We start from the raw sequence: 26,818 nt of genomic DNA, 5'->3' as shown, positions 1-26,818 counted from the left end.
CAGTTCAGCTTTGATTCCATCATCTCATTAAACCTTTTTAAAAGCATAATTTAGTTCTGTGACGGGATATAAGGGATATATGCACTGTGCTTCACTTGAATTAATAATTTATGCTGAAAAGAGTATATTTTACTGCACGATTTTTTGTTGAATAGATTTGAGTGGTTCAACATTTCAGGTCGCGATCTATTGACTAAGGAAAAAGTGGGTCTCGAGGCCTGACCAGTTGAGAACCACTGGTTTAGATCACATGAAAACAAATCAAAAACAAAGATTCTCTGCACAATGTATTTTTTTTTTTTTTCGACGTATGAAGATCTTAACCCACTTCACTCAAAGAAGAATTATATGAAATTACATTTAGTTTAACATTTCTGTTTTTTATATTGCTGTTCTGTTAGAGACATCAACAAACCCATCATTTTACATTCCAGCTCACTGTATTGATGAATCTTTTGTTGCTCTTCTCACACACAGGTAACCACCAAAAGGGCTCAGGCTTGGTGTCAGAGTAAGAACAACATCCCCTACTTTGAGACCAGCGCCAAAGAAGCCATAAATGTAGAACAGGCATTCCAGACAATTGCACGTAACGCCCTCAAACAAGTGAGTTCAAATGAAACACAAAAGACAGTAGAGATGTGTGCTTTGTACTTTTCAGAAATCATAGCTAAATCATTTAAAACCAAGTCTTTATTTGTTTGTCAGCTTGTTTTTCTCCTGTACTGATTCTTCCTCTCTTGCCGCCCTTCAGGAGACAGAGGTGGAGTTGTATAATGAATTCCCAGAGCCCATCAAACTGGACAGGAATGACAGAGCTAAAGCTTCAGCAGAAAGCTGCAGCTGCTAAGGGACAGCTTGGACCATCTCCTCTCTTGGCTTTCTGAAACCCCCCCCGTCACCGGTCACATCACACCCCCCCCCCCCCCCAAGGGAAAGGGACTTCCCCTACTGGTCTTCCTCCGTCACGCAACTGTTCATTCCATCAACACCACCCCTCACGCAGTACGCTGCACATGGATGTACCCCCCACCCTCCCTTAGCACACAAATCACACTAGCGCCAATAGCTGACAAATCCAGTACCCTTAGATCACACAAGAGAATGACAACCTCAGTGACGTCCTGTCCCACCCACTTAATTCTAACTGGCCCCCGACTCTCACACGGAGATGGAGCCACGTTCAAAGAGTGCAATTGGGAACTCTAGCTGGACTGGCCGAAGCTCCGTCATGTGAGACGATGTTGGCTAACGTCAGCATCCCAAGTATCCTATTCTCTTCCTGTTTCCTCTTTGCTTTCTATTGCCTGTCTCTCAAAAACAAATCAAGTTGAACTACATATTATATATTTTAATTGGCTGATGTTACTTCTCAAGCCAATCCGAAACACAAACTTGTTTTTTTTTGCACTTTCTATTTACGTTTTTGCCTTTAAATATTATAGAGGGATGACTGATTTTGGGCAACGTCTGTCACCACACGCCTTTTGGTGAGCTTCAAATTATACCTCCTCACTCGTTATCACTGTCCAATATAGCCCCTGAGAATCTGTCGAACACTTTGTGATTGTACTGCCTTTCCCCTTCGTGCTTGTGTGTCATTGGGTTCATAACTGCGTCACACAGCAGAAGAAATGTTCTAGACATAAAGTAAAAGCTGAAAACGCAGTCACATTGTAAAACATGGAGTAATTCCTCAATATATTCATATTTGCATTTTATGTAACATTACTTGTACTGCTACTATTACTGCTGTATGTGTCATGTCCTTCATCAGACATCTTTCAACGCTTTGGAATTACAATCGTGTCACCAACACAGCATACACCTTTCTTCTGTCATGTCTTTGTTATTGCTGTTCTCTCTATTTGCTTGTAGCTCAGGTTGGCTTAGTACTTAATATTTTTAACGGATTGTGCATTACAGTCATACAGTGTATAGATGGTAAAGGTGAATGCCTGATGGATTGAACTGAAATGGATGTTCTCTCTTTCCATTTTAAGAAAAGATCCAACATTTTGCCCTGGTATTATTCCTTCTCCTTATAGAAAATAAATCTCTGCGATGCCAATGATGTTGTCAAAGAAAATTGGGACGTCAAATAATAAAACTCTTGAATATATCAATGGTCTAGCAATATGTGTCTCTGTAATTTCTTGCGGTGTTTCATGCATCCTTTTTTACTGTTTGATTTATTTTTCTTGTATTACTTAAAACATAAGATGTGTGTGATTATTTAGTGCTGCTTGATTGACAGCTCCCTATCTTTCCTGTCAGTGTTGCTGTACATGTACTCCTTGTTAAGAATGTTCGATTTACTACATGATACTCAGTCAATTGTTTATTTTATAGTCAGTAGTACATTCTAATTTATCACAGGCAGGTTGGTTTAATGTCAAAAGGAAGTAAATCGGGCAGAAGTATTGCAGAGTTGTGTCGGTCTGCAGGGCCATGAAGAACACAGCCATGAACACAATCTGTTGCGCCATTGTAAGAAAAGCACAAGTTACAAATAGCATAAACAGTTAAATCGTAACAGCACAGTAACATTTATTTGTATTATTTGAAACCGTGCCGTTCCTACAGTGCAACACTTGTGTTCAAAGGCCTACAAACCTTTTCTGCAGCAGACCCTTTGAATTGTCATGGCAGGGAAAGCATTTGTAACATTCTAGCTGCTGAGCAGCTGTGAGTCAGGGCCAGTCATTCAATCATCCAAACGAGAATTTGAAAAGTCTTGATATTATTAACGGCTTCCATATCATGTGACCAAACAATTCCAAATCAATTATGAAATATATTACTACACTGGACATGTAAGGACTTGATTTGACTGCTTTTTCAAATTGATTTAATGAATATTCTTCAAAGAAAAGTCATTTATTTTAATTAGCTTCCATGTCATGTGACCCAATGACTTCCGATTCATACCAGATATTATAACTACACTGGACAAATAAAGTAAACCTAATTTCATTGCGTTGTGTGTCTTCTATTTTATATGAATGTTATTCATTTTTAAAAGTAGTTCTATCATGACCCGGTGAGTTTTTACTGGATTTCAGGGATTATTGCATATTTGGCATTATTGTAATTTAAATTCTGGCACACTACCAAACCCTGATACATTAAAGACAATCCTGGACCCCATTGCAATATTATTTAACTGAACAAAATGTTAACATTGACAAGTGCGGTCATGTTTTGTCTCTAATGATCTTGTTATTTGTGTTGAAGAAAAAGGGAATCAACTGCCTTTATTTTTTAATAAAGTATAACGGAAAACGTATTTTTGTTAGCTGAGTTCCGCTGTTGTGTTCACGGAAAACCTGTCAAGTGTAGCTACTTCCGCCTTTAGCAGCCGCTCATCACACAGAGAAATATGGTAAGATAAATTTGACATTTGTGCTGATAAACCGACACAGTTAATCAGTTACATGTATCCAACCTTGCCGATGTTAAGTCGTTAACTCTCCTCGACTAACACGGCATTAATTTAGGGATAACAGCTCGTTTTTTCTCTATTACTATTCAGAATAGCTGCAGGCAGTTAGCTAACATGCTAACATTAGCTGAAAAGGAAACATCCTTGATAATGTAATGGCCTCTTCGTACCTGTGAGCACAGAGTGTGAATGAGTGTTTATGTTATAATGAACCGTCAGGTCGCAGCTCCATAGTAATACTTTGTTGCTAAGTAACGTTCAATGGTGGACACATAATGGTGACCCACCTGAACTGATAAACACGGTGATGTTGGTTTGTCCCTCAGCTTTAAATGAACATTTTATTGATAAATTATCATTTGGTACATTTATACCAGTGGTTCTTACTATTCTGAACACGAACACCCAGTGGTTTGAGCCTAAGTTACATTTCCTCAAGTTACGTAGGCCTACTCTACCGGAGGCCTACAGATGTAAGGATACTGGTAGTTGTACTAAGAGATAAGATAAGATAGTACTTTATCCACTACTTACACTGCGGGGAAGTTTTATGTTTGATTTTTGATATTCATAATGGTCAGAGGAAAGCTAGCTCTCAGAGACAATCGATAATGTACTTTTTTTAACGACAGAAACACAATATTATAAATATACTTGTGCTGTCTTGCTCGTATTATTGAACATTATGCAACACAAATCAATGCAGAATGTTATTGCTACATTGGATGTGTGGGAAAAACATCTTTTTTATTGTTTGATTTTATTGCTTCTCATATTTTAATGAAAAATGAATTAGTTTCTATTGGAACTTTTTTTTCCATAATAAAATGTTCTTAAAATAAAGGTGTACTGATACAATACTACATTGATTTTGGAGTCATTAAACTTTTGAAGGTAAATCATATTTTTCAATAAAGAAACTGCTGATTTGTTTCATTATGATAATTGGATACAATAGGAGAAGCACAACATCTTAAAAAAGGGATATGTGCTTTTGATGAATTGCTGGTTGTGTCATGTGAAGGCAGTCTTTGTGTATATCACTGTAGAAGTTATTATGTGCAGTGAAACCAGTGAATAGTGTGCTTTTAAGAGGTCTTGAGTCTTAGTTCTACCTGCCTTTCGATTCATACGTTCTCCTTAGGATTATTTCTCATCTACTTTTTTCTGTCTTCTCTCTCTCAGACGGCCACATTGCGCCCATATCTCAATGCAGTTCGTGCTACCCTGCAAGCGGCCGTCTGCCTGGAGAATTTCTCCTCGCAGGTGGTGGAGAGGCACAACAAACCAGAGGTGGAAGTACGGTGAGTTGTCACCTCAACTTTGAAATTGACTTTGGAGCATATACCACCCAGCAGTGCATGCATTCTGGGTTTCCCTTCTTAGTCCCTGTGGACTGATTGTGCGACCGAAAATGATTTCTCTGTTTTTCTCCCCCTTTTAGGAGCAGTAAAGAGTTGCTCCTCCAGCCTGTGATCATCAGCCGTAACGACAAAGAGAAAGTTCTGATCGAGGGCTCCATCAACTCTGTCCGAGTCAGCATCGCTGTCAAGCAGGTCGGGTCACAATGGTTATGTGTTTAAGACCCTGACAAGAAACAAATGGTTGCTTATCAACAAGTAAATACAACGATTATTATATAAAGTTCCAAAGTGTACTTGTAATCCTGACTGTCCTTTGAAATACTGTGCTGCTGCAGGCCGATGAGATTGAGAAGATCCTGTGCCATAAGTTCATGCGGTTCATGATGATGAGGGCGGAGAACTTCTTCATCCTCAGAAGGAAACCAGTGGAGGCAAGTGGACATTGACAGTGTCACATTTACAGGGTTTCTATTTATACCTATTTATTTATTGGAAGTTAGTTGCTCCATAGTTTCTCTTGGAATAAATGTACATTTTACATTTATATATTCAGTTTCATATTCCATCTGTCACATACTTATACTTATGTATCTATAATACCTTGCTTTACATCTTGTTATTGTTAATTTGTAAATTCAACATGTATATTTTCTACTTTCTTGTTTATTTCTTGTCTTTGAATTTGTATTGTACAATACCATGTCATTGCTGCTGCAACACAAAGATGTCCCAAATTGGGATCAATAAAGTACTAACTTATCTTATCTAAGTTGAGCTCTTGCCTTACGAGCAAGACGTTTTCCTGTTAAAGCTAATGGATGGTAATGAACCAAAAATAACAATTATTTTATACATTATAAAACATCAAAGATGAGTTCATGTAAGTCCTTAAATGGCCAGTAATGGTTATTGCTCATGAACGCAACCTGAATGTTCCAGTTAGTGGAGATAGCAGAAACCAATCAATGTATTTCAAAGGATTGTTGCCATTTTATGTTTAAGCCATTAATGTTTTCCACAAATACTCACAAATTGACCAGAAAAATGATTTGTTGCTAACAGTGGAAACCTTGATTTGTGTGGTTTATTGCTGTTTGGAGTTTTTTAAACAATCTCTTGTCACCCATCTTCATTTCGTAGGGCTATGACATCAGTTTTCTCATCACCAACTTCCACACAGAGCAGATGTACAAGCACAAACTGGTGGACTTTGTCATTCATTTCATGGAGGAAATTGACAAGGAGATCAGTGAGATGAAGCTGTCCGTCAACGCCAGGGCTCGTATTGTTGCAGAGGAGTTCCTCAAAAATGTAAGTTTAAGTTTGTTTCTAAATGTTTCTGCATCTCACGCTCGAATGGATGCAGCATTATGCACAAGTGGCATTCTTTTGAGTTTTTTATGGTGGGCCTTTGGCTCAGATATGTATACAGTAACAGTTTTGCTATTATTCCATTATTTCCTTCAGATGTTCTGTTTCTTAGACATTGTTTTTCTTTTGACTCTTGCAGTTCTAAAAGGGAGAGAACCCTGGGAATACATTCCTTTTTCGATCTTGGCCGTCACCGTGGAGCTTTCACAGAGCAGAGGAGGCTGAATCTGCTCAGCCGAGAGAAGTTCAGAAACATAAGACGTACAGGCCAACGGGCTTTTGCCCTTTAATCTTTGCTCAGAAATATTGATATTTTTTGTGTGTAAATATTGAATATTCATACCAAACATTAAATTCTGCCTTTAGAACGTTAGAAGTCAGGGCAGGTCCTTAAAAAGGTATTTTTATCAATATTTATGAGCACAGGGTAATATGGATTCAAATGTTTTTTAAATATATATATTATATGCATATCCATTTCATTTAGCTATGTTTTGTTATGACAGACCTTAAACCACAAGGGCAATCAATTGGTGCACGTTTCTTCAGTCCACAGAAAACACCTATTGTAGATGGAAATAATAATAAAAAAAGCATACTTGCTGAAAGTGATGATAAATAAAAAATATTATTCTTTGTATTTTAGAGTTTTTTTGTGACACGAAGCACAATGAGCAGATTTGGTTACCTCAAAAATCGAGGGTTTATTGAATGTTTCACGGCTGGAGACAAACAAGGCATTTGGAATTATATTTTGAGCACAGAAATGGACAATATTAAATGGATAATATTACAGAAATTATACATAGTTCTTTAAAATAAAAACATATATTGCATGGTAATTCCAACAGAAAACGTACATCAAACAAACATGCGTGTACACAGTTGTTTTTATACTCCAGAAAGGCATTTGTTTGAATGATCACATTATTGTTCAATCGAAAGCGACTGACTTCACACCGAAGATTTGTATTAGCATTTCACTTTATCCTAGCAGAGCCTCGTCCCAAGATGTGTGATACAGGACATCTGCTGCATCTGTGTCACTTCCGTTTACAGTGTATTACGTCCTGTGTGGGGAAAGGATTTCGTCTTCACCTCTGGAATGTTTTAAGATTTATATCAATATTTTTACTCAGAGTTTACACACTGAGAGAAATTTAGCTGTTTTTGTATATAAAATCTAGCAAAGGAAACGCTGTCTTCTTAAACGTTTCTGATCTCAGAGATTTAAGACTTTAATCAAGAATCTCTCGTAGTAACAGTCTCTTCACAGCTCTTTGACTTCTTCAGAGAAACTTGGATTATATGGCAGTATACCTTTCACAATATACAGTGGAATATAAATAATATCATGGAAAAAGGTGCTGAAAGTTAAGGGGATATAATCATTGCAACATTAAAAGTAAACCCATTTATCAAAAATATTGGCATATTCTTTAGTTTTTCTCACAGGGAGTTAAGCTACAGTAGGAGTTCAGTTCACAACAAAACAAGACGTATAAAAATGGATTACGTTTAGTGAAAGTGCTTTGCAGTTTGAACCTTGATGCAGTTCAGAGACCCGGAGGAAGGTCAGAGGTCAGAGATCAGAGGTGAGCTGGGACCGTCAGCAGAGCGTCTTCTGTCGTGCGCTGCGCTCTCACATTCTGAAACAGTGAGAAAAGCACTGTGTTAATATCCTTCATTACCTATCCTTCATTCAAAAAAACATGATAACCATATTTACAGTATCTCTGATCAAATGACTTTAATGAAGGCAGAAGGCATGCTTATATCTAGTATTCGTTGAGTTTATGAACGGCTGATGTTACAGAAGTTTTTAAATGAATGTTTTTTCTTAAAATAAGTTTAAAAGTTAGATTTACTTTAGCCAATACGTTCTCATGGTTCAGAATAAGTTATAGCACAGAAGTAAGCATTTTACTCTACAATCGTGTATCAATTCATTACTTAACGCTTGATTGGGACACATCAAGTCTGGCACCCCCCCCTCCCTTTGATACATGTACTTATTAGTCACTGTTTTTAAAAATTACTTCAATGATTGCAGAAAAAAGTAACGGGAGAAAGAAGGATTTTTCCATTTTGGACTTTTATATTTACAATAATCTTCAAAACAAAAACGTTACATTTCATGATAAATAATTTAAGCATGTGCGTGCTCAAACAAATGGTTGAAACTGTAAATGTTGATTATATCGTCAATTATCTTTATTTAAGGTTAGCATTTCATTTTGGTGGGCATTGCAGATGAACCCTTCACATTTAGGCAGTGAACAGAGACAAAGTAAGAAAATAATTCATGTGCAGAAGAAAATGATGTAAAGGGAAAATGTTAAAGTGTACAAAAAACAGGCTTTAATGCAAACATACACAAAAACAGGGTGAAATTGTATTTTAAGAAATGATATGACACACACACACACACACACACACACACACACACACACACACACACACACACACACACACACACACACACACACACACACACACACACACACACACACACACACACACACACCAGCTAATTCCCTAGCCCCCACCCTTAGTCAGCACTTTAAACACCACCAAAAGTCTAAAATATGTCGTCGCTCCAGAGGTGGGAGTCAAACTGGTCCTCACAAATACACACAGCCGAGGGATTCCTCCTGGAACTAAATGAATTCTAAAGAGTCTTTCTATTAAGCGAATATAACAGTTTGACATCTATGTGATTGACAGTTTCTGTATTTGGTTGTACTTTGCAGCGTTTTCTCTTATTTCATGCATTTCCTTAAGTAGCAGTGTGTTGACCTCTTCGGGCCAATACAGAACAAGACATGAGAACAAATAGCCATCACTAAAGACAAACATGAGATGAGAAAAGGTCACTGCTGGCAGGATGGAGGTAGGAGCGTCAATGGTCATTCTGTGTCACAGTTGTCGTTCTGTCAGGAAACACCGGTGCATCGGGACATGGGTCCTCTGCCATGTGTGAAAGATGTGCGTTCTCACAGAGAGGAGGGTCCGCACTGACTGCTTCAGGTGGGAGATGCAGACTTAAAATGATATAAGACATACAATGTGCTTCTCCAGTAATGATGAAAGTCACACAGAGCGTTTAAAGGAGACGTGTTTACTGCGTGTGACATTCTCCCTTTTGCGTCCCCGGTCCCCGAGGAGCTGTGTGGAACACGCAGTGAAGCGAGTCACACCTGAAGGGGACTCAAGTGGTCTTCTGCTGAGAGACATTTCTGAGAGCTGCCTGTGATACCTACCTCGGGTCTGTCTCTGTGTGTGTTCACCGAGTCCACGCCTAAATACACAGACTCCACTTTGCATCCTGAGGAAGAGCACAGCAATTATTCAAAGTTAGTGGAGATAGCAAGATACAAATAATGGATAACGGTATCATCAAATATGATTATGACAGCAGGTGTTAAACTGAAAATGGCCGTGAGACATGCTGAAAAAGCTTTAGAACATTTGCATTGCATCACTGATAGGACAGGCATCTTTTTATGGTGAAAAGCAATCTAACCATTTTAAATAAGGTACTCATAAATCATGATAAGGGTCCTCCAGCAACAACAAAAAGCATGGTGTGAGAATCTGTTCTATGATAATTACATTATTTTGTGTCTAGGTGTTTTTTTATTTACCTAAGACTGAAAATAGGATTGTTTTTAAATTAAACAACATGGGAGTTATACTGCATTGCATCAAAATGAATTGAGTTAAAAAGAATATATTGCAATCTAAGTCTTGAAAATGACAGAACTCACCGTAGGCCATGGGGGTCAACTTCAACACCGTGTGCAAAGGGCACTTGAGATAAGGCAACTCGTCTGTGGAGGCAGAGACAGAAAGCTATGAAACTTCTTTTGGGGTCAAGGTGCACATTTACAGCTTGATAATACGTTGTCATCATGTTTTTATTTCCTACTGTGAGTCTTTCATACCTGCAGTCTTGTCCAGGAAATATGCAAGAAGACACCGCATTACGGCCTGGTGACAAACCACCAGAACGTTCTCCTGCCTCTCCAGCTCCATGATCACAGGCTCCAGGCGCTGCACCAGGTCTTCATAAGACTGACAGAGAAACAGAGACCGGTCAGAATCACAGCACACAAACAAATCCATTCCCCTCGTAAGAATTATCCCCAGACTTTAGGAAGCATCAGGCTCTCACCTCTCCTTTGGGATAGCGGTAGCGGTACTTGTCTTGGTCTCTCAGTGCAAACTCCAGAGGGAAATGCTCCTGGATCTCCTCGTACATCATTTCCTCACACACACCCTTTGTTAAGAGGGGAGAATATGTGTTAAACTTGAGTAAACAAAGCTTAAAATAAGGCTGTTAAATGTATGTTGATGATGATTCAACGTACAGCATCTATTTCGTTGAGAGACTTCCACTGTTCGTACGGCACTCCCAGGCTCTCCGCCGTCTGGATGGTCCGCTTCATCTGGCTCGTCCACACTTTCAGATCTGTGATGTTCTGTTCCTGGATGAACTTCCTCAGACATTTGGCATACTAGAACACAAGAGAAAATCCATCCAATGAGAACCATCCTTTCTCCACAAAACTTAGAGGACATTCGATCTCAGGTGTGACACGCACCTCTTTTCCTCTGGCAGACAGAGCAGAGTCTCCTCCGATCCGGCCCTTGATGTTCAGGTCGCTCTCCCCGTGGCGGCACAGGTAGATGGAGCGTGGCGTGATGTGGATGTTCATCAGGTAGTAGACGATCCTGCTTTGGACGTGGTCAAGGACGCGGTTCACCAGGAAACGACAGCCCACGTCGATGATCTTTATGTAGGAGAGATCCCTGGAGGAGAGAGTCAGTCACAGTTCAGTGTTTTTTTTCTGTGCTTATGTTTTCCTTTAATGCCATCAACCTGCCAGGCACTGCAGATGGAAATTAGCCTTTGTGGCTAAATCTGGTATTTTTACAAGACTGGCTCCAGAGCTCATGTTAATGTGCATAGTCTCTTCTTGAGCAAATCTTGAGCAGAACGTGTATTCTTCTCTAAATCATCTGTGTTCCTCACCTGTCCAGAACCTCGTCCAGAGGCTGGTAGGAAGACTCGTAGCACTTGATCCTCTTCATGAAGTCCTCGATGGCCTCCTCTGTGTTGCAGTGTATGTAATCTGGGCTGTCCAACTTAACTTGCTACAAAGAGAGAGAGAGAGAGAGAGAGAGAGAGAGAGAGAGAGAGAGAAGAGAGGAAGTGAGCTTTCTGACTCTGCATGTCTGAGTTTTTTTAGATCTGAACGTCACGCCATCATATAGAAGTGAGAATTATTATGACTAGATCACTTTCTATTATTCTTTAAATGAATACAGTTTTTTTACTACTGTATTTTAAGTGATTTGTATGGATAGAATAAGAAGAGAAAAAGGCTTACCACTATATTTTGTGCAATGACATCTGGGTCTTCACACACAGACTCCACAAAGAACACCTGCATTGACAAGATGTTATGATAAACATGGAGTCACGAAGTCAGGAGGGATCAGAATCCCACGTTTCCTTATTTCACATACCTTAAAGCCATTCTGCTCAGCAAACTTGACGATGGTCCCTCTTCGTTCTCTTGTTGTATTTGTGGCATCAAACACCTGGAACAACAGGTAAAACATTTATTTAGGCAGCTCTAATGTACAGTTTATGAACTGATATTATTATCATTTGCTAATGATAACCTAAGGACATCTTTAAGGACTCACCGCCACCTGTCCTCCTTCCACACTCAGGTACTGCCGGACATCGTTGAGTGCAGCTAACGCACACTGACTGTTGGAGGACATAAACAGCAAAGACTTCTTACTTTAATACCCAAATACATCCACTGCTGAATTTATTAGTTAAAATAACCTTTAAAAGGTAGGGTAGGTAAGAATGGAGAAACCAGCTCGAGTGCGCTAGAATTTGAAAGTACGCAGCCGAAAGAAATCTGCCCCTTCCTTCAGACTTCCTTACAGAGCCCCTCCTCCAACACACACGAACGCGCACATGACCAATGAGGGCACGAGATAAGTTTGTGCACAGATGGAAGGCTGACANTGTGTGATCTGCCACTTCCTTACAGAGCCCCTCCTCCAGCACACAATAACGCACACATGACCAATGAGGGCACGAGATAAGTTTGTGCACAGATGGAAGGCTGACAGGCAGGTAGGCTATCCAGTTATTTGAGCCGGGCCGGTTCAGATGATTGGTCGTGCTACGGCTTCCACAGATGACATTTTTTATGGATTTATTGTCAAACATTTAATATATATGATAACAAAAAGTGTTTTTGAAGTGAATTATCTACCCCACCTTTAACAAAACAAAGCCAAAGGCGTATTTAAATTATGGTATTCTATTATTAAACTAAACAAGCACGATAAAACTACAACACAGCAAGAGCAGATCATAACATTAATATACAAAATATCATGTGACAGACAATATTAAACAACCTTGAATTAAAAGTAGTTTACATTTCTGCTTTATTGAAAGGATTTTGTATGAAGATATCTAGGACCCAACCCCCATCAATTTAAAACAATGTGTGCACTCTAAAGGTCGAAGGTAAACTAGAAAGTAAAACATTTGGACAATATCAACTATGTTCCTTTGTGTTTTCGTTTTCACAAAGGAAGTTTAGGATCTTAACACTTTATTCTTATTAAACCTTTCACAGAATGACCTACAGAAATACTACTTGTTGTCTGATCTGTAGACACACCCCATGCTGTAGTGAAACAGCGGAGGTGGAGGTAGTTGACAGGCCTGGCGTAGACTTACCGTCTGATTTTCAACCCCTCCTCGTTATCTGGACGGAAGAACTCAAAGGACTTGTAGATCTTCAGACACTCCCTCCGGTACTGGCCAACGTTGAACTCTGTAACATATTACAAAATTACGTTTTTTTTTTTACCAGACGGGAGCATTGCTGCTTTCCAAATAAAGTAATATGTGAATATATCTGTTAGTGGGGCAGCTATTACCTTTAGTTGGCACACCTATCCAGTTCAAGTAGCGTGTGAGCTTCTTTGAGATGTAGGTCTTCCCTCGAGCTGGAAGTCCAACCGTCACGATGAGGGTCGGGCAGTTTGTCATGCACACTGTGTGAGGCAGAGAGAGAAACACAGAGCTTTAAGAGATTTAACTCATTTCTGTATAGGTATTGGCTTAGCATGGCTTGTCAACATTGTTTCATTCAGCAAGAGTTTAATTAGTTTTGAAGACCGCTCATAATTACAGCAGACACAATGTGTTGGCTCACATTGAGTGACAGTGACACACATTATTACAACAACTGAAACAGTGAATAAAACACATCTTTCTCTGCCATGAAACATCTTATAACCCCTTTTGAATTATGTCTCATCAAGACTTGAGAATAGCTCTAAGGAGACGTTATACTGAATAAAGGACGAGATTGTACAAGTAGAGCTCAGAAGGTTGAAACCCCTCACACACTTCTGTAAAAGCTGAGCAGAGACACACGCTGGTTCATTAGGACAGCGACGTGCTGTGGAACAATAAGGCTCAGGTTGTTAAGCATTTCTTACTGGGCACAAAAGTTTTGGGGAATTTAGAAGCTGAATCTTTAAACGTTGAGGATGTTTTTGGAAGTAAATCACATTCTGTTACCTAGATTTATTTGTCATTCTTACTAAAATATAATTATTTTTCTAGGTTTCCTTTATCATTATTTAGGGATGTCAAGCAATTAGAGCATTTGAGATTCTGCAGGCAAATATGTCTACTTTCCATCAACCATTAACATGTTTTTGGTAATACAAACAAAAGCCAAACCAAATGCTAATAAAAAAAACTAGTCACATCCATATACATGTCACAACCCTAAGCACTTCTGCAAATATCCCTGCGGGACACTTCGTGCCCTCACTGATCAAATGAGACAAAGGATTAAGGATTAATGTCTAGAGAGACTCACAATAATAAGAGATGAAGTTGAAGCACGGAGTGTTTAGAGCCAGATACAAGACTAGACTGCTTGTGATAGCAGAGCTTGACTCAGCAAAAAGCAGACCGACCTGCAGACTGAGATCTGAAGCCCAACACAGCTGCTCCCTCTCTCCTCCACTCTCAGGTCAACACATCAGACAGGAAGGCTGGTCTTGAGGGCAAATGCATGTATTTGGGTCAAATGACCGAAATCTAATTCACCGAGATTGCAATTCAAATGTACCTCTTCCATGCCCGTATTATAAGGGGGGGGGGGTAAGATTATGTAACACTTACCAAAAAAAAGGAAAAAGGGCAGAAATATTCAGTACTTATTTTACTGCGCATGGTTTTAAACAAACGTAAATATCACTTATCGGAGTAGCTTTAAAATCAAAGCCTGAGTGACCCAGGATACAATAATTAAAAATATATAGGCCTATATTAAGAACAAAAAAAACAAAATATATAAGGATGTGATCAGCAGGAGCCCAAATCAGCTCCCAGTCCCATCCCTGTGCGGCTCGTGCAAGTCCTCCGCATCTTACCGCCTCTCTGCGCGATATGCGCGCTCCTGCACGGCATCCAGATCTTCCTCAGCGGGTTCTGGGTCAGCTCCCGCGGGGAGTTCTCCAGCATGAACTCTTCGTTGTCTAACATCCTTTAGGTTGGTTCACTGATGCTGCCCTGCTAATGGTGAAGTGAGCGATGGGCTGTAGCCCGGCGGTCTGGTGCAGCAGGCTGCCGGGGGATGGATGTCATATCAGCTGAGAAACGGGAGTTGATCCACTACCGTAAACACTAGAGGCGGAGCGCAGCAAGAGTTGAGGAGCAAAGGAGGGACAGGATGTTCATGTTCACTCGTGTTATTTTAACTCCGAGCAACTCCCTCAACTAATTAAATAAATACCATGATGGACAAAGTATCCTAACTCAAGGTATAGGCTACTTACTATTGTTCCATATTAAAAAATAATGACATTGAAAGTACAAATAGGCTAATCATATAAAATGTCAAAAAGTCGCCAATGCACAACTAAAGGAAACCTTTCTGTCAATCACAGATAAGATTTGATCATGTAAAGCGGTTGTTCTTTTTGTTTTCTTTTCACATATTTCAGTCGTGTGACGCTTAGGACTTTACTAAACTTATTGAGATGTAAAACACAACCAAAGAAAAGCCTGAAAATCCTTCTCAGAAATAACTCGAGAGCACAAACACAGCCTACTTCATGTTTCAAGGAAAACGGACACAATATTACCGTAATGTCGCTCGGAGTGACAAAAAGGCAAACAGCGAAAAACAAGCGTTCAGCTGTTCACATGCTGCACACATGGGCAGTGAATGCAGCTGAGAATTTAGCCAATCAGAGAAGAGACGAGAGGTCCAGTAGCCAATAGGAGAGGAGGCTCTGGGACATGGAGGGCGTGATGGCTGGGAGCTCACATAAACATCTTCAGTGAAACCGCCTGCCCACGACCCCGCCACGGCCTCACAGATACCAGCACAAAGCCTTCCTGTGGCAAAAGTCATCAACAACCTCTACATAAGATGAGGAAAACATATTTAAAAAATGGATGATGAACCACTATTAGCTTCTTTTTTTTAAAACGACAATAACTGATAATTTAATGCAAATATTCTAATTATCATAACCTTTATTTGCATAATATAATTTTTTTAGAGAAAGCCAGCCACCAACAGTTGCTGTGCAGGTCCATTTCGGGTCGAAACTAATGATAGTTCTACTAGATCTGCAAAGATGAATTGATTAGTCATAAACTATTAAATGAATCGACAACTATTCTGAAAATCAATTAACCGTATTGATTCGCTTCAGTTCTTCAAAATGGAGGATATGCCGCTTTATCACATTTTAAATAAATATACATTCAAAATCATTCGGTCGAGGGAAGGTTGGACAAAAGGAGCCATTTCAAGATGTCATTTTGGCCTCTGATAAATCATAATGGTCATTCTACTATTTTATCCGGACATTTTCAAAAATAATGGCTCCATTAGTTATTACAAATAATCAGCAGATCATTAGATACATCCATAAACTGCAAAATAGGTTGCAGCCAATAACAACAACAACTTACCACAGACCAAGAGAGCACCGCCAAGTAGCTTGTTTTGTCTGACCAAACATTTAAAACCCAATACATTCAATCAGCAAAGATATAAAATAACAGAAAACCAGCATCTTGAAATTGAAAATGTATGAATCAGCAAATTATGATAAATGGCCCAAACTATTGTCAATACATTTCCTGCATATCAACTAATTGATTCATAGACAAATCATTTCAGCAGCAGCAAACCTATTATCTGTTCTCTAGTACATTTAAGTATTGCATACAAAACACCCTTTTTCATGATTTGTTTTTGTTTCTACACAGCAGTGTGTTGGTCAGAAGCCAAAATATGTGTGAATAGCATTTGTACGCAACCAAAACAACATGAAAATGGAGAGAAAATGTTGACTACAGCTACACAAGACAAAAAAGGTCCAGTGCAGCAGCTTTGCACAACACTGACCAGAAGCCACAACTGGTTCAAGTTTCACTTTCAACTGATGACTAAATCATGTCAATTTTATAACACTGAGTTGTTGGGATATTTAATTGTTTTGTTATTGATGAAGCCTTATGTAGAGTCAGATATGTAACACCAGGGGGAGCTGCCGACTTATTTCTAGGCCAATTTTTACTCAACTGATGTTGACATTAAAAAAAGGTTTTATCCTACTGGCCGCTGTGATATCATCAAACATCTACTGCGACAGTAAACACACACAGAGGTCAGACGAGATTCAGCATGTCAGCAGGACTAATCCCACCAACAACACACCTCACCACAGACACATGCACACGCACACAGCCACACACACCCACACCAACACAGGAACGCACACGCATTATACTGTATATCCAGTGTGAAGTCTCTATGTTTGACCTGCTTTAACATACAATCTAAAATAAAAATTATTTGGTTGCGAGTTAGAATTAAGAGTTGGTTCCCTTTGAGAAAATAAGATCTGTGGCAAGCAAAAGTTTATGATACTTTTGTTCAGCTAGATACACACAAAATAAAACCATATCAAGTATCTCTGCTTTCACTGTCTTAATGACATCGTAGCTTGATATTACCTAATGTACAGATTTCCAGACTAAAATAGTGTGTCATATTAGTGTCAAGTACCAACCTCCTATTTCTATGGACTGTTATCTATTTTCATGCACTCTTGTATGTGTTTTTCCATTTCTGTTTTAAGTATAATATGTTGTATTGCAATTATGGAGTATACTTTATATATATAATATATATATGATTGATATTTGCTTTAAGATGTAGCATAATGCGGTTATAACAGCTTCTGCTTTTAGGAAGGACACAGGGGCAAATAAGGCCTTCCTTCAGTAAGCATTTAAACACATTTTAAAATGTAGACTGGGTTGAGGGCTCTGTGCTGGCCTGTCAACTTTCTGGTTGAGGACCTATAGTTTTGGCGAACAAATATTGGAAGAAAACCTTTACTTTTTAAAGATGTCCCTGTTCACAAAAAATACAGAGCACTATTTCCTAAAATATTAACATAATGCATGCTGTACTATTTTTAAAATAAAAAGGTCTCTAGCTCAAACCATGAAAAGTATACTCACAATAAAAGTATGCAGAAAGGGGCATTAAAATATAGCTCAAGTCAAGGCCTTAACCCTGTAAGGCCCCCGGTTTTAATTTTAACAGCTGGTTTTATACAGTCCGACCAAAAAGACATGCATTTGACAAAGATATAAGTTAAAGAAAAATAGCAAGCACCTACAGCGGAGAAGAGGCAAACAGAGAATGGTTCATATTTATGATTGACCAATGTCTTAAAAAGGATTACTTGATTATCAAATATATTGTTAATAAGTTTGGTGTCAATCAACTATGATTAATAGGCTATTATTTTGTAGTGTAATACAGAACTGATCTATATGTTCGTTTTGTGTTACATGCCAGGGATGACAGAAGAGGAGGTTTCATCTGAGCCAGAAAGATCAATGTCTCCATTGGACTGAAACATCGCAACATTTGCAAGCATAAACACAAACAACCTGCACTTAAATGCTCCCACATGTCAACACATCAGCAAGATCATTGCCGTGAGCAGGCGTACATAGACTGAGTTGGCCACACACACACACACACACACACACACACACACACACACACACACACACACACACACACACACACACACACACACAAGAGATTCTGAGCGGGTGAACTTTCCCCCAGATAGAGCGCAGACACAGAGAGGGAGGGAGGGAGGGTGGGAGGCGCAGTGAGCAAGCGATAAAGGATGGGAGGGAGTGTTTTATTATGATTATTTAGAGAAGTCATCTGACGGAGATAAAAAGAAAGATGAACATTTTGAGTATGACAGAAATGGGAGATAGGAGAAGGTTAATGTGCTGCAGCTGGCATGAGGGTAAATATCCTGCTCTGCCACTATGGAGTGCACGTAGGAAAATAATCTGTGATGGTTTGCTGCACCCACTGAAGCATATTTCGCTCCGTCTGCAGTTTTAAACACAGTTAGGACAAAGCTAACTCTATAATTTCACAAACAGTGACTTGTTAACATCCCTGTTTACAGCAGAGGCAGCTTAACGTGCTGGTTGACTTTAGGCCCATACTGAACAGCTAAAATACAAAGCAGTGTTTGTACTTGACCTTAAAATAACTGGGCCAGGCTCTCCCTCGAATACACATGTAGTATCTTCTAGCATGTTTTTCCTGTCTTTCTGCTTAGCCCCACCTCTCTGTGTGGCAGACTGACAGCAGAGCATATTCTGCACACCAACACTGAGCTCTGTTCATCCCTCGTACATCTGCCACAACATTTTAAACCTCTGTGCTCATATGAGTGCAAATGTCCGTTTATCTGTCCCTGGAGTAACAAAATCTATCACAGACTTGTTGGATAGACTTTGTCCTCTCTGCATGGCGTTTGTCAATATGACAGTACAGTAACACAATGTTAAACAGGCCCTCCAGGCATCATCAGACCTAAATAACATATATAGGCCATAGTATCTGCACTGGTTCAGTTGTAATTCATATGCAAATGTAATCCTGTGTAGTGTGTGAAGTATTAATCGAGAATATTAATAGAATAGTAGGTTGGGTTTGACACTATGCAAAAGTAAACAGAAAGAAGTTCAGGCTTAAATGTCAACAGTAACATGCAAATATATTTGACACAAGCCAATAAAAGTTCCACTGCTACATAGTTTGTATCAATTGGGTTTCTTACACTTGATCAAACAATACAAATGGGTAAGTCACATTTTTAAGCTACAAGTAACCCTATAACAACACAAAAAAAAACGATTAAAAGCAAGCCTACAATATCCTTTGAAAACAAAAACTCCTAAAAGTGCGTTGAGGTTAAGATCTGCAGTAAAACGAGCCTGGAGGTAAGGGTGTTCAAAGAAGTCCATCTGACCTACTCTCACCTCCTTCCACATAGAATGTCCTCACATCAGCTTAATAGTAGCAAAAACAACTTGATATTTCTCGAACCTTCTGCAGTTGCAACTTCATCTCTCAGATCTGCCATCTCGTGGTCCTTGAGCCGAAAACAAATAGTCGTGTTTACATCCTCTCATGAACTGTTCTGTTAGCCCACCAGATAGCTTGCAGGCTAGCTAACCAGCAGCTGCAGACAGGCTTAGCAGCAGATAGGAAGATGCTTTAGCAACTTAGGCATCCCTGTATTTGCATACTATGTATTTACTACATGAAAGCAGTCTGTAACCATGTTTCCTGCAGCAGCCTGATCCGTGTTTCCTCGGTATTCAGCCCTGTCAGCTCTGGAGCATGCCTACGTGACAGAGACTTGTTTACTTCCTCAGCCTGCTAGCCCAGCTGCTCTGTAGCACTCACTGCACACTATGTCGACTTAAGAGAGTTTACAGAACATAAATAAGAAACAGAAAAGTAAGATCTCAGTGGGAGTTTGCACCCTACCTGCCCTGTCCCGGGTGTTTCTGGAGCGACAGGAGCCCCTCATGGTCCCGGTTTTTAAAGCCTCCTCTCTCCAGCGTGGTGAGCAGAGTGAGTCCTGCAGCAGCGCAGCAATGAATGGAGAGAGATAGGCGCGTGCTCATATCGCCTTTATACGCACGAATGCACGTGCACGTGCACAGCCACTTGTTATTGTTTTGCTTTGCTCATGTGCCCCCATCTACCCTTGTTAATTATGTTTAAGCCCTTTTTTTTATGTCAGAATAATAATCGGTATTATATGCACCAGCCAGTGCATGAAGCAAATATATTTTATTTTTATTGTAAATGTTTTATAGCATTTGTATTGATTAAATACATTATAAAACAAGAGGCATTTACACACAATCTTCAGGCCATGTCTTTAACTGGAATAACGTCAAAATGTATAGATTTATTTCAGTTTAAGGGTGCAGATTATTAAATCACAAAATAGTATTATTTTTTAAATGTTCTGGTATTTCCTGGTTCCACAGCCTGTAAGGTAAGAACTGACACAATTCTGGAGTGAAACAGGATTTGAGCTCTTTCAGTGTCAGGTTAAATATGATATGATTTTGGATTGCTTTATTAGTTTATTAGTCTTTAGATACTTTTGACCAATTCCACATTTTATTCCTATTGGCTTTGTTTTAGGTTTGTTCTTTATCAGTGATTTTGTGATTTTACCTTTTTCTTGTGTGAATTTCTTCTTCTCTATTCAACTCAAATAAAGGAAATGGATGAAATTGAAATTACGTGAATGGAATAATTAAAGTTTTGCAGAAACAAACTTACACAATAATAAAAGCATGCAACCAGGCATAGTTTTAGTACTAGTTGGATTATGAATAAAAGCTTCCTGGAGGCGACAGTGTCTGATTAAAATGCAGTGACATGGGGGTGCAGCAGTAACTTGTGTTAACAGCTTGATTCAGCTATGGCCTTGTGAGAGAATAAGAGATAAGAGTCAGCATCTCACAATTATCACATACAATTTAAATGAGTGTATCACAGCACAATTCAAACAGGAGTTTCTTTAAAAGGTCTTGTCTTCGTTAGTGTCTGGCTCCACATCTGCACCTGTCTTTTGCATCTGCTTTTGTCTGAAGACTTCCCTCATGGCATTCAGAATAAGGTCCCCTTTGTCTGTAGCTGTTGATGAGCCCACCTGATACCGCAAACAAAAGAGAAGATCACTCACCAAACATTTTACATTTTCAAATGTACACAACTGGAACATCAGCTTACAGGTTTGAAACTTGCGCTCTTTCTGATTCTCTCTGAGAGAACTGGAGCGGGAGTAGATGGAGGAGGAGGGATCTGCAGGGGAATTGTACTCTGATGTAGTGAGTCTGTCCACAGAGGTGCCGACTGGGGGGTGCTGCTGCCTTTGGAGGGAACCGGTGGTAAAGGCCCTTTCTTCAGAGAGAGGGAGATGGAGGCCCCTGCAGCTCTTGGCAAAGTGTGAGATACTGGGCCTGTCAAATATGCAGAAGAATTTTCTTAACCCTCCTATTGTCTTTGTTTCCCCCCCTTACTTTGGCGATCAAGGTCGAATTTGACCGGTCCTGCTTTAACTGCTATTACATTAACATAAAAACCATTAATCATCACCAAATTTATTTAACACCCTTTCAAACTGTATATATTGTATCAGACTACTGGTATACATGACAAACTGCAGTAAATATACAAAGAACAGACACTGAACATGTATTGCGTGTGCCAGGTGAGATTCACATGGGGGGATTGGGCACATAGGGACACACACACATCTATAGTGTGTGTGTGTGTGTGTGTGTGTGTGTGTGTGTGTGTGTGTGTGTGTGTGTGTGTGTGTGTGTGTGTGTGTGTGTGTGTGTGTGTGTGTGTGTGTGTGTGTGTGTGTGTGTGTGTGTGTGTGTGTGTGCGTGTGTGTGTGTGTGTGTGTGTGTGTGTGTGTGTGTGTGTGTGTGTGTGTGTGTGTGTGTGTGTGTGTGTGTGTGTGTGTGTGTGTGTGTGTGTGTGTGTGTGTGTGTGTGTGTGTGTGTGTGTATGTGTGTGTGTGTTATCTGATCCGGGTGGTTACTAATTCCTTTTCTTTATGGCGGTCATTTTTGACCGGAAACACCATGGGTGTTACAAAGTTGATTAAATCATCCAAAATTCAATGAAACTGGTGATCAGCAATTTATATGTTAAAATGTCTACTGTGAAGGATATCATAAAGCCTTAATGCAATCGAATGTAAAACAAAAAAGTTATGATTGATGAAAGTAGTAAATCGGTCAGATTTGACCCGAAGACAACAGGAGGGTTAAAAGATCTTAGATTACTTAAATGTTTAATTTTGTTGCATAAAAAACACAAAAGAAGCAAACACTACGAAACATGTTTTCCAGATAAAGTACCTCTGTTCCTCAGCTCTCTCTGCACAGCCTTTAGTCCTCCAAATTGCTTGATGATACAGTCGACAGCTTCGGCGACGTCTTTTTCTTTCAGATCTTCCTCAGTCAGGCTGGCTTGCATCAACAGCCTCCTCATAGCCGGGTCCAGATCCTTACATTTCTAAAGGAGGGAAACAGGGGATGGACTGAATTAGTGCGCTGTTTCCAGAATGTCTAATCACAGTTTGAGTCTCACCATGTGATTTATTACCGTGGACGTTTCCTCCATCTGAAAAAGTGGCTCCTTGTCTAAAAGGTCCAGTGGCTTAATTGTACTGAAAGACAAAGTAAACCATCCCTTTAATCCACCACTCTCTTCACCTCTGTACGTCTATGCATTTTAACATTTTTGTCACCCAGAACTATGCGGATCACTTGTGGATTTGTTTTTGTTTTCAATATTTGTTTTTTCACCCATCATGGTCATCTTTTCTGAAAAACAGAAGGCGTGAAATTAGAGGAAATGAAAAGTGACAGAGCTGTGTTCACCTTCACATTTGAAGTGTGTCTAGCATGTTACTGCTGTTATTCTCACCTTGGTCTCTTTGGACAGCCTCGACGGACAGAAGGAATTCTTCTGCCTCTGGCTCATTTGCAAAGTTGAGGCCTACCTGGTTGCCCTGTTCAGACATAGTAAATCCATGAAAAAACACTCAAAAATGGATCACCTGATGGATGATACTTAAATAATAGATAGATCGGGATATCATTAGTGTTGAATTATTTGAAAGAATCATTTCCATGTTGCAGGTGGAGCCAATTTCCAAAATGTACTTTATTTGTTATTGCAGGGCAGCTTATTCCGTTATAACACATTTAGCAATATTGATTTATACTTTATATTAATAAACTTAATCTGCAAAAAACTACAACTTTAAAATACATGAATAGGGGTGAAAAGTAAAATATTGACTTAAAAAATGCTGTGGAGTAAAAGTATATATATAAGTAGAATACAAGATATATTCTTAAGTTAAGGGAACCTCACAAATCTATTTACTGAAAGCATTGAATTAATGTACTTATAGTAACATTTCAGCACTGAATCTAATGAGCGTGTTGCATTCACTGATGCTTGCTTACATCTGCAGGGAATGTGTGGAAGAACTTGCAAGGTGCGGTGTATTTGAAAGGGATGTACAGCTCCTGCTCCCACAGTAACATCGCACGCTTTGTTCAGGAAAAGACACAGGAATGGTCAAAAGAAAGGAAAAGTGAAAGGGGTTATAAGCAGATGTTGTAGCTACTGTAGAATTGACATTAGGAAAGGCACAGGGACACACAACAAGATGTTAAATGTAATTGCAAATCAAAGGTGTACATGGAGTAACTCTAATCAGTTCTGCAGTCCCTCTTACCTTGACACAGTACAGGCGCAGGAAGTAGGTGTGGATGGAAGTGTCCTCGATGAGACACACAGCACCACAACCCAAACAACTCCAGCCGGGACTCTCCCCCCCGGTCCCTTCAGACACCAGAACCTGAGCTACTGTGGACTGGATCAGCTGCAACACACCAGTACAAATCAAAACTCTAAAATGCAATGATAATCTTTAACAATAACCAAAGCAGGCTAAAAGGATTACATGTGCTGAGCTGTTTAAAAGCCTCTTCTCTGCTGGTGAAGGTACGGAAGACTTTTACATTACATTACATGTCACTTGTTAGACGCTTTTATCCAAAGCGACTTACATACTTAATACTGTGGACAATCCCCACAGGGGGATAATTTGGGGTGAAGTGTCTCAGGGACACAACAACATGCTGACTGCAGTGGGACTCGAACTTGCTACCCCCTGATTCGTAGTCCAGCATTCTACCCACTGAGTCACAGCCCCCCACTTTTAAGTCCCACTTTTAATTCCCCCCAAGCTTTCCTGATTGGGAATACGGTTTAGTCTGTGTTTGGGCATCTTCCTTACCACAAGAAACATATGTTTTTTTGGTATTTTGTATTATCCACAAGCCCTCTCCTTTTCTAAATGTTTAACAATCCAACCACCAACCTGCCTTCACTCTCATTTAGCTTTTATAATGTATGATATAACAAACAACTCTTGTCTTTTGATGCATTCTGCTTTAGTTTCAGAGTGGAGAGGCAACTTCTCAGAGGGACCATGACCTCTTTCAAGAGGGCATGATGCTGGGAAATTATCCATTTCACTTTTTATTATAGAACAGCCCGACATAAACATTGTTACCTTATTTAGTTCCCATGTGTGTGATGATTTATTATTACCAATAGAGAATGAAGGTGCAGGATTACAGTTGATCCTTTTTTTCCTATTTATGATACACTTTGACATCTAATGTTTTAATGTTATACTGATGACACACTGAAATCTGTCTGTAAAAACAACTGCTATCTCTTTTTTTATTTATTATGACACCTTTATTAAATATGCAGCTACCCTTTAGTTTCTTCAACATTTCGGTAATTAGTCATTAAACCTGCATCTTATTGATTGAAATCCTGCAGTTGGCTACATTTGTAGGAGCATAAGCATATTGTTTTTTATTTATTTATCACCCGCCTCTAACTTCTTTGCTCTTTAAAGTGCTCTAATCTACATGTTTACATGTAGCACCTGCTCTGCGACCATATTCAGGTTGTATCATACAACACAAAGCAAACAAAACAGCCCTCACAGAAAGCCCATTCATCCACCAGACCTGCTCCGATCAATGTTACTGATAACATGAAAACAACACCAGGCTGCACTCATTCTTAATATGTTCATTTATGACAATCGCAGTGTTTACCAGACTCAGACGCCCATTTAATTTAGCTGATTCCTAATGTTTAATTTAAACATTCAAAGAACACATAATTATTCTGAGGAAAATTCTGTTAAACTGATCATTTAAATTGACAGTAGTAAACCATACTGACCTTACACTGAGGATGGAGCAGAGTGAAGAGGACCCCTTTCTCACGGAGAGTCAGGAGATCACTCATTACCTGACATCCAGGAATCACACCTGACGCCATCACAAGACCCTTGTTCACTCCGTGTGCTCGCCACCACCACCTCGTCCTTTCATCCAATTCTGATCCCTATGCATTCACTCCTGACTATAGCGGGTTGGAATGGCAGTATTTCCATTGCAGCTGGTAATCATGCAAATGAATTTGACTTGGTGTTTACTTTGCACTGCAGCTTTCCTTTTCTAACTGAGCAACTGTACAGTCAATGCAGGAAGACATTTGTTAGTAAAATGTATGTATGATCTCTTTTTTGTGATCCATTTATGAAAACATTAAAGAGGGTAACACTTAATCAAACGTGTAACACCTTTTTACTCATCAAACACTTAAACATAAACGGACCTAATCTACAAGCAATAGTACAAAATAACTAAGTTGATTCACTCAAGTTATTCTTTTAGTTTTTGAGGTGAACTTTACCTGATAATGTGCTTATTATGATACCGTACAGCATACTTACATTTACTATATTTCAGAGGGAAATATTAAGTTTATACCAGCTAAATAGTATATTATAGATGTTACTACATACAGACATCCATCTGCTGCCTTATAACATCTTATTGTTTGATACATTAATAACAATTAGTTAATATTAGGTTCTGCTACACTACTAAAAACTGCACGATTGTTACTTAATGGAGGGATTTGACATTGGAGTACTTCTTGTACCACTGGCTACACCCCATATTGTGCACATGAAAAATGAACAGTAGGTGTTGGGTTTGTACCGCTAAAGGTTAACTGCTCTTATCATTCCATTTTTAAAAACATTGAAATGTTTAAAGACCAGTCTCTCCATCCAACAAAATAAAGCACAGCAATTATTTCTCAAAATATCTAATGCAGTTGAACAATAATACAAAATATAATTTGTTACCATTTGTTATCCAATATATCCTTTAAAGCTTGAACTGTAGGATTCTGCAGTACATCCTCTGGAAGCTGTTTCATGCTTTTCAGCACAACTTATCACATTTTGCTGTGAATGATTTCCTTTTAAAATCAGGTTCATCTGTAAAATCATATGTATTCCTCATATATGACATCTTTCAGACCTGTGATCAGTTTGGTAGCCCTTCCTTAAACCTTTTACTCAAAGAGTTGCTGTTATCGAGGCAGTTTTCATGGCTTTGTAGAGGCTCCCAGAGGAGAAAGTTTAAAGTACGTGGAAATGTCTGGTAGGGTTGATCTCACACATGAGCTTCGCCTCTCAAAGTTGAAAT

The 26,818-nt window shown here is 39.3% G+C and overlaps 3 protein-coding genes and 1 long non-coding RNA gene across 10 annotated transcripts; 2 read left to right on the top strand and 2 right to left on the bottom strand.

Annotated features, from left to right (window-relative positions):
* The first annotated feature begins 440 nt into the window (after positions 1–440).
* Positions 441–2,137, top strand: LOC104949943 (uncharacterized). Its single transcript, XR_798862.1, has 2 exons — positions 441–606; positions 755–2,137. It is a non-coding gene; the product is annotated as an uncharacterized lncRNA (long non-coding RNA).
* A 1,143-nt stretch (positions 2,138–3,280) lies between these two features.
* Positions 3,281–6,820, top strand: LOC104949942 (actin-related protein 2/3 complex subunit 4). Its single transcript, XM_010776385.1, has 6 exons — positions 3,281–3,385; positions 4,631–4,749; positions 4,890–5,001; positions 5,145–5,240; positions 5,950–6,120; positions 6,320–6,820. Exons 1-6 carry the CDS (start codon positions 3,383–3,385, stop codon positions 6,323–6,325), a joined length of 507 nt encoding a protein of 168 aa, XP_010774687.1. The 5' UTR covers positions 3,281–3,382; the 3' UTR covers positions 6,326–6,820.
* A 39-nt stretch (positions 6,821–6,859) lies between these two features.
* Positions 6,860–20,271, bottom strand: pfkfb4b (6-phosphofructo-2-kinase/fructose-2,6-biphosphatase 4b). 6 transcript variants are annotated; one of them, XR_798860.1, is made up of 15 exons: positions 14,683–14,960; positions 13,168–13,284; positions 12,965–13,061; positions 11,899–11,965; positions 11,716–11,790; positions 11,577–11,633; positions 11,219–11,340; positions 10,788–10,995; positions 10,554–10,700; positions 10,358–10,462; positions 10,128–10,257; positions 9,951–10,013; positions 9,444–9,508; positions 7,697–7,829; positions 6,860–7,280 (listed from the first exon to the last, which is right to left on the bottom strand). XR_798860.1 is itself a non-coding variant. In XM_010776384.1 (14 exons), exons 1-14 carry the CDS (start codon positions 20,200–20,202, stop codon positions 7,770–7,772), a joined length of 1,356 nt encoding a protein of 451 aa, XP_010774686.1. In that variant the 5' UTR covers positions 20,203–20,271; the 3' UTR covers positions 6,860–7,769. The 6 variants fall into 6 exon arrangements, 4 of the variants coding, with proteins under 4 accessions (XP_010774686.1, XP_010774684.1, XP_010774685.1 ...); XR_798861.1 differs by having other exon boundaries at positions 6,860–7,250; XM_010776384.1 differs by lacking the exon at positions 14,683–14,960 and adding an exon at positions 20,160–20,271 and having other exon boundaries at positions 6,860–7,829.
* Positions 20,272–20,555: 284 nt separating this feature from the next.
* On the bottom strand, positions 20,556–25,619 carry LOC104949940 (wiskott-Aldrich syndrome protein). Of its 2 annotated transcripts, none has more exons than XM_010776378.1 (9): positions 25,497–25,619; positions 23,962–24,108; positions 23,687–23,773; positions 23,139–23,223; positions 22,960–23,035; positions 22,800–22,878; positions 22,568–22,724; positions 21,426–21,655; positions 20,556–21,345 (listed from the first exon to the last, which is right to left on the bottom strand). In XM_010776378.1, the coding sequence occupies exons 1-9, from the start codon at positions 25,593–25,595 to the stop codon at positions 21,214–21,216; spliced, it is 1,092 nt and encodes a 363-aa protein (XP_010774680.1). In that variant the 5' UTR covers positions 25,596–25,619; the 3' UTR covers positions 20,556–21,213. The 2 variants fall into 2 exon arrangements, with proteins under 2 accessions (XP_010774680.1, XP_010774681.1); XM_010776379.1 differs by having other exon boundaries at positions 22,815–22,878.
* Between the last annotated feature and the right edge of the window lie 1,199 nt (positions 25,620–26,818).

This window comes from Notothenia coriiceps, unplaced genomic scaffold (genome assembly GCF_000735185.1).
Source record: "Notothenia coriiceps isolate Sejong01 unplaced genomic scaffold, NC01 NC01_scaffold00016930, whole genome shotgun sequence".
Taxonomy (NCBI): Eukaryota; Metazoa; Chordata; class Actinopteri; order Perciformes; family Nototheniidae; genus Notothenia; species Notothenia coriiceps.
The sequence above is the reverse complement of the archived record's forward strand: the minus strand, read 5'-3'. Positions and strand labels throughout refer to the sequence as shown.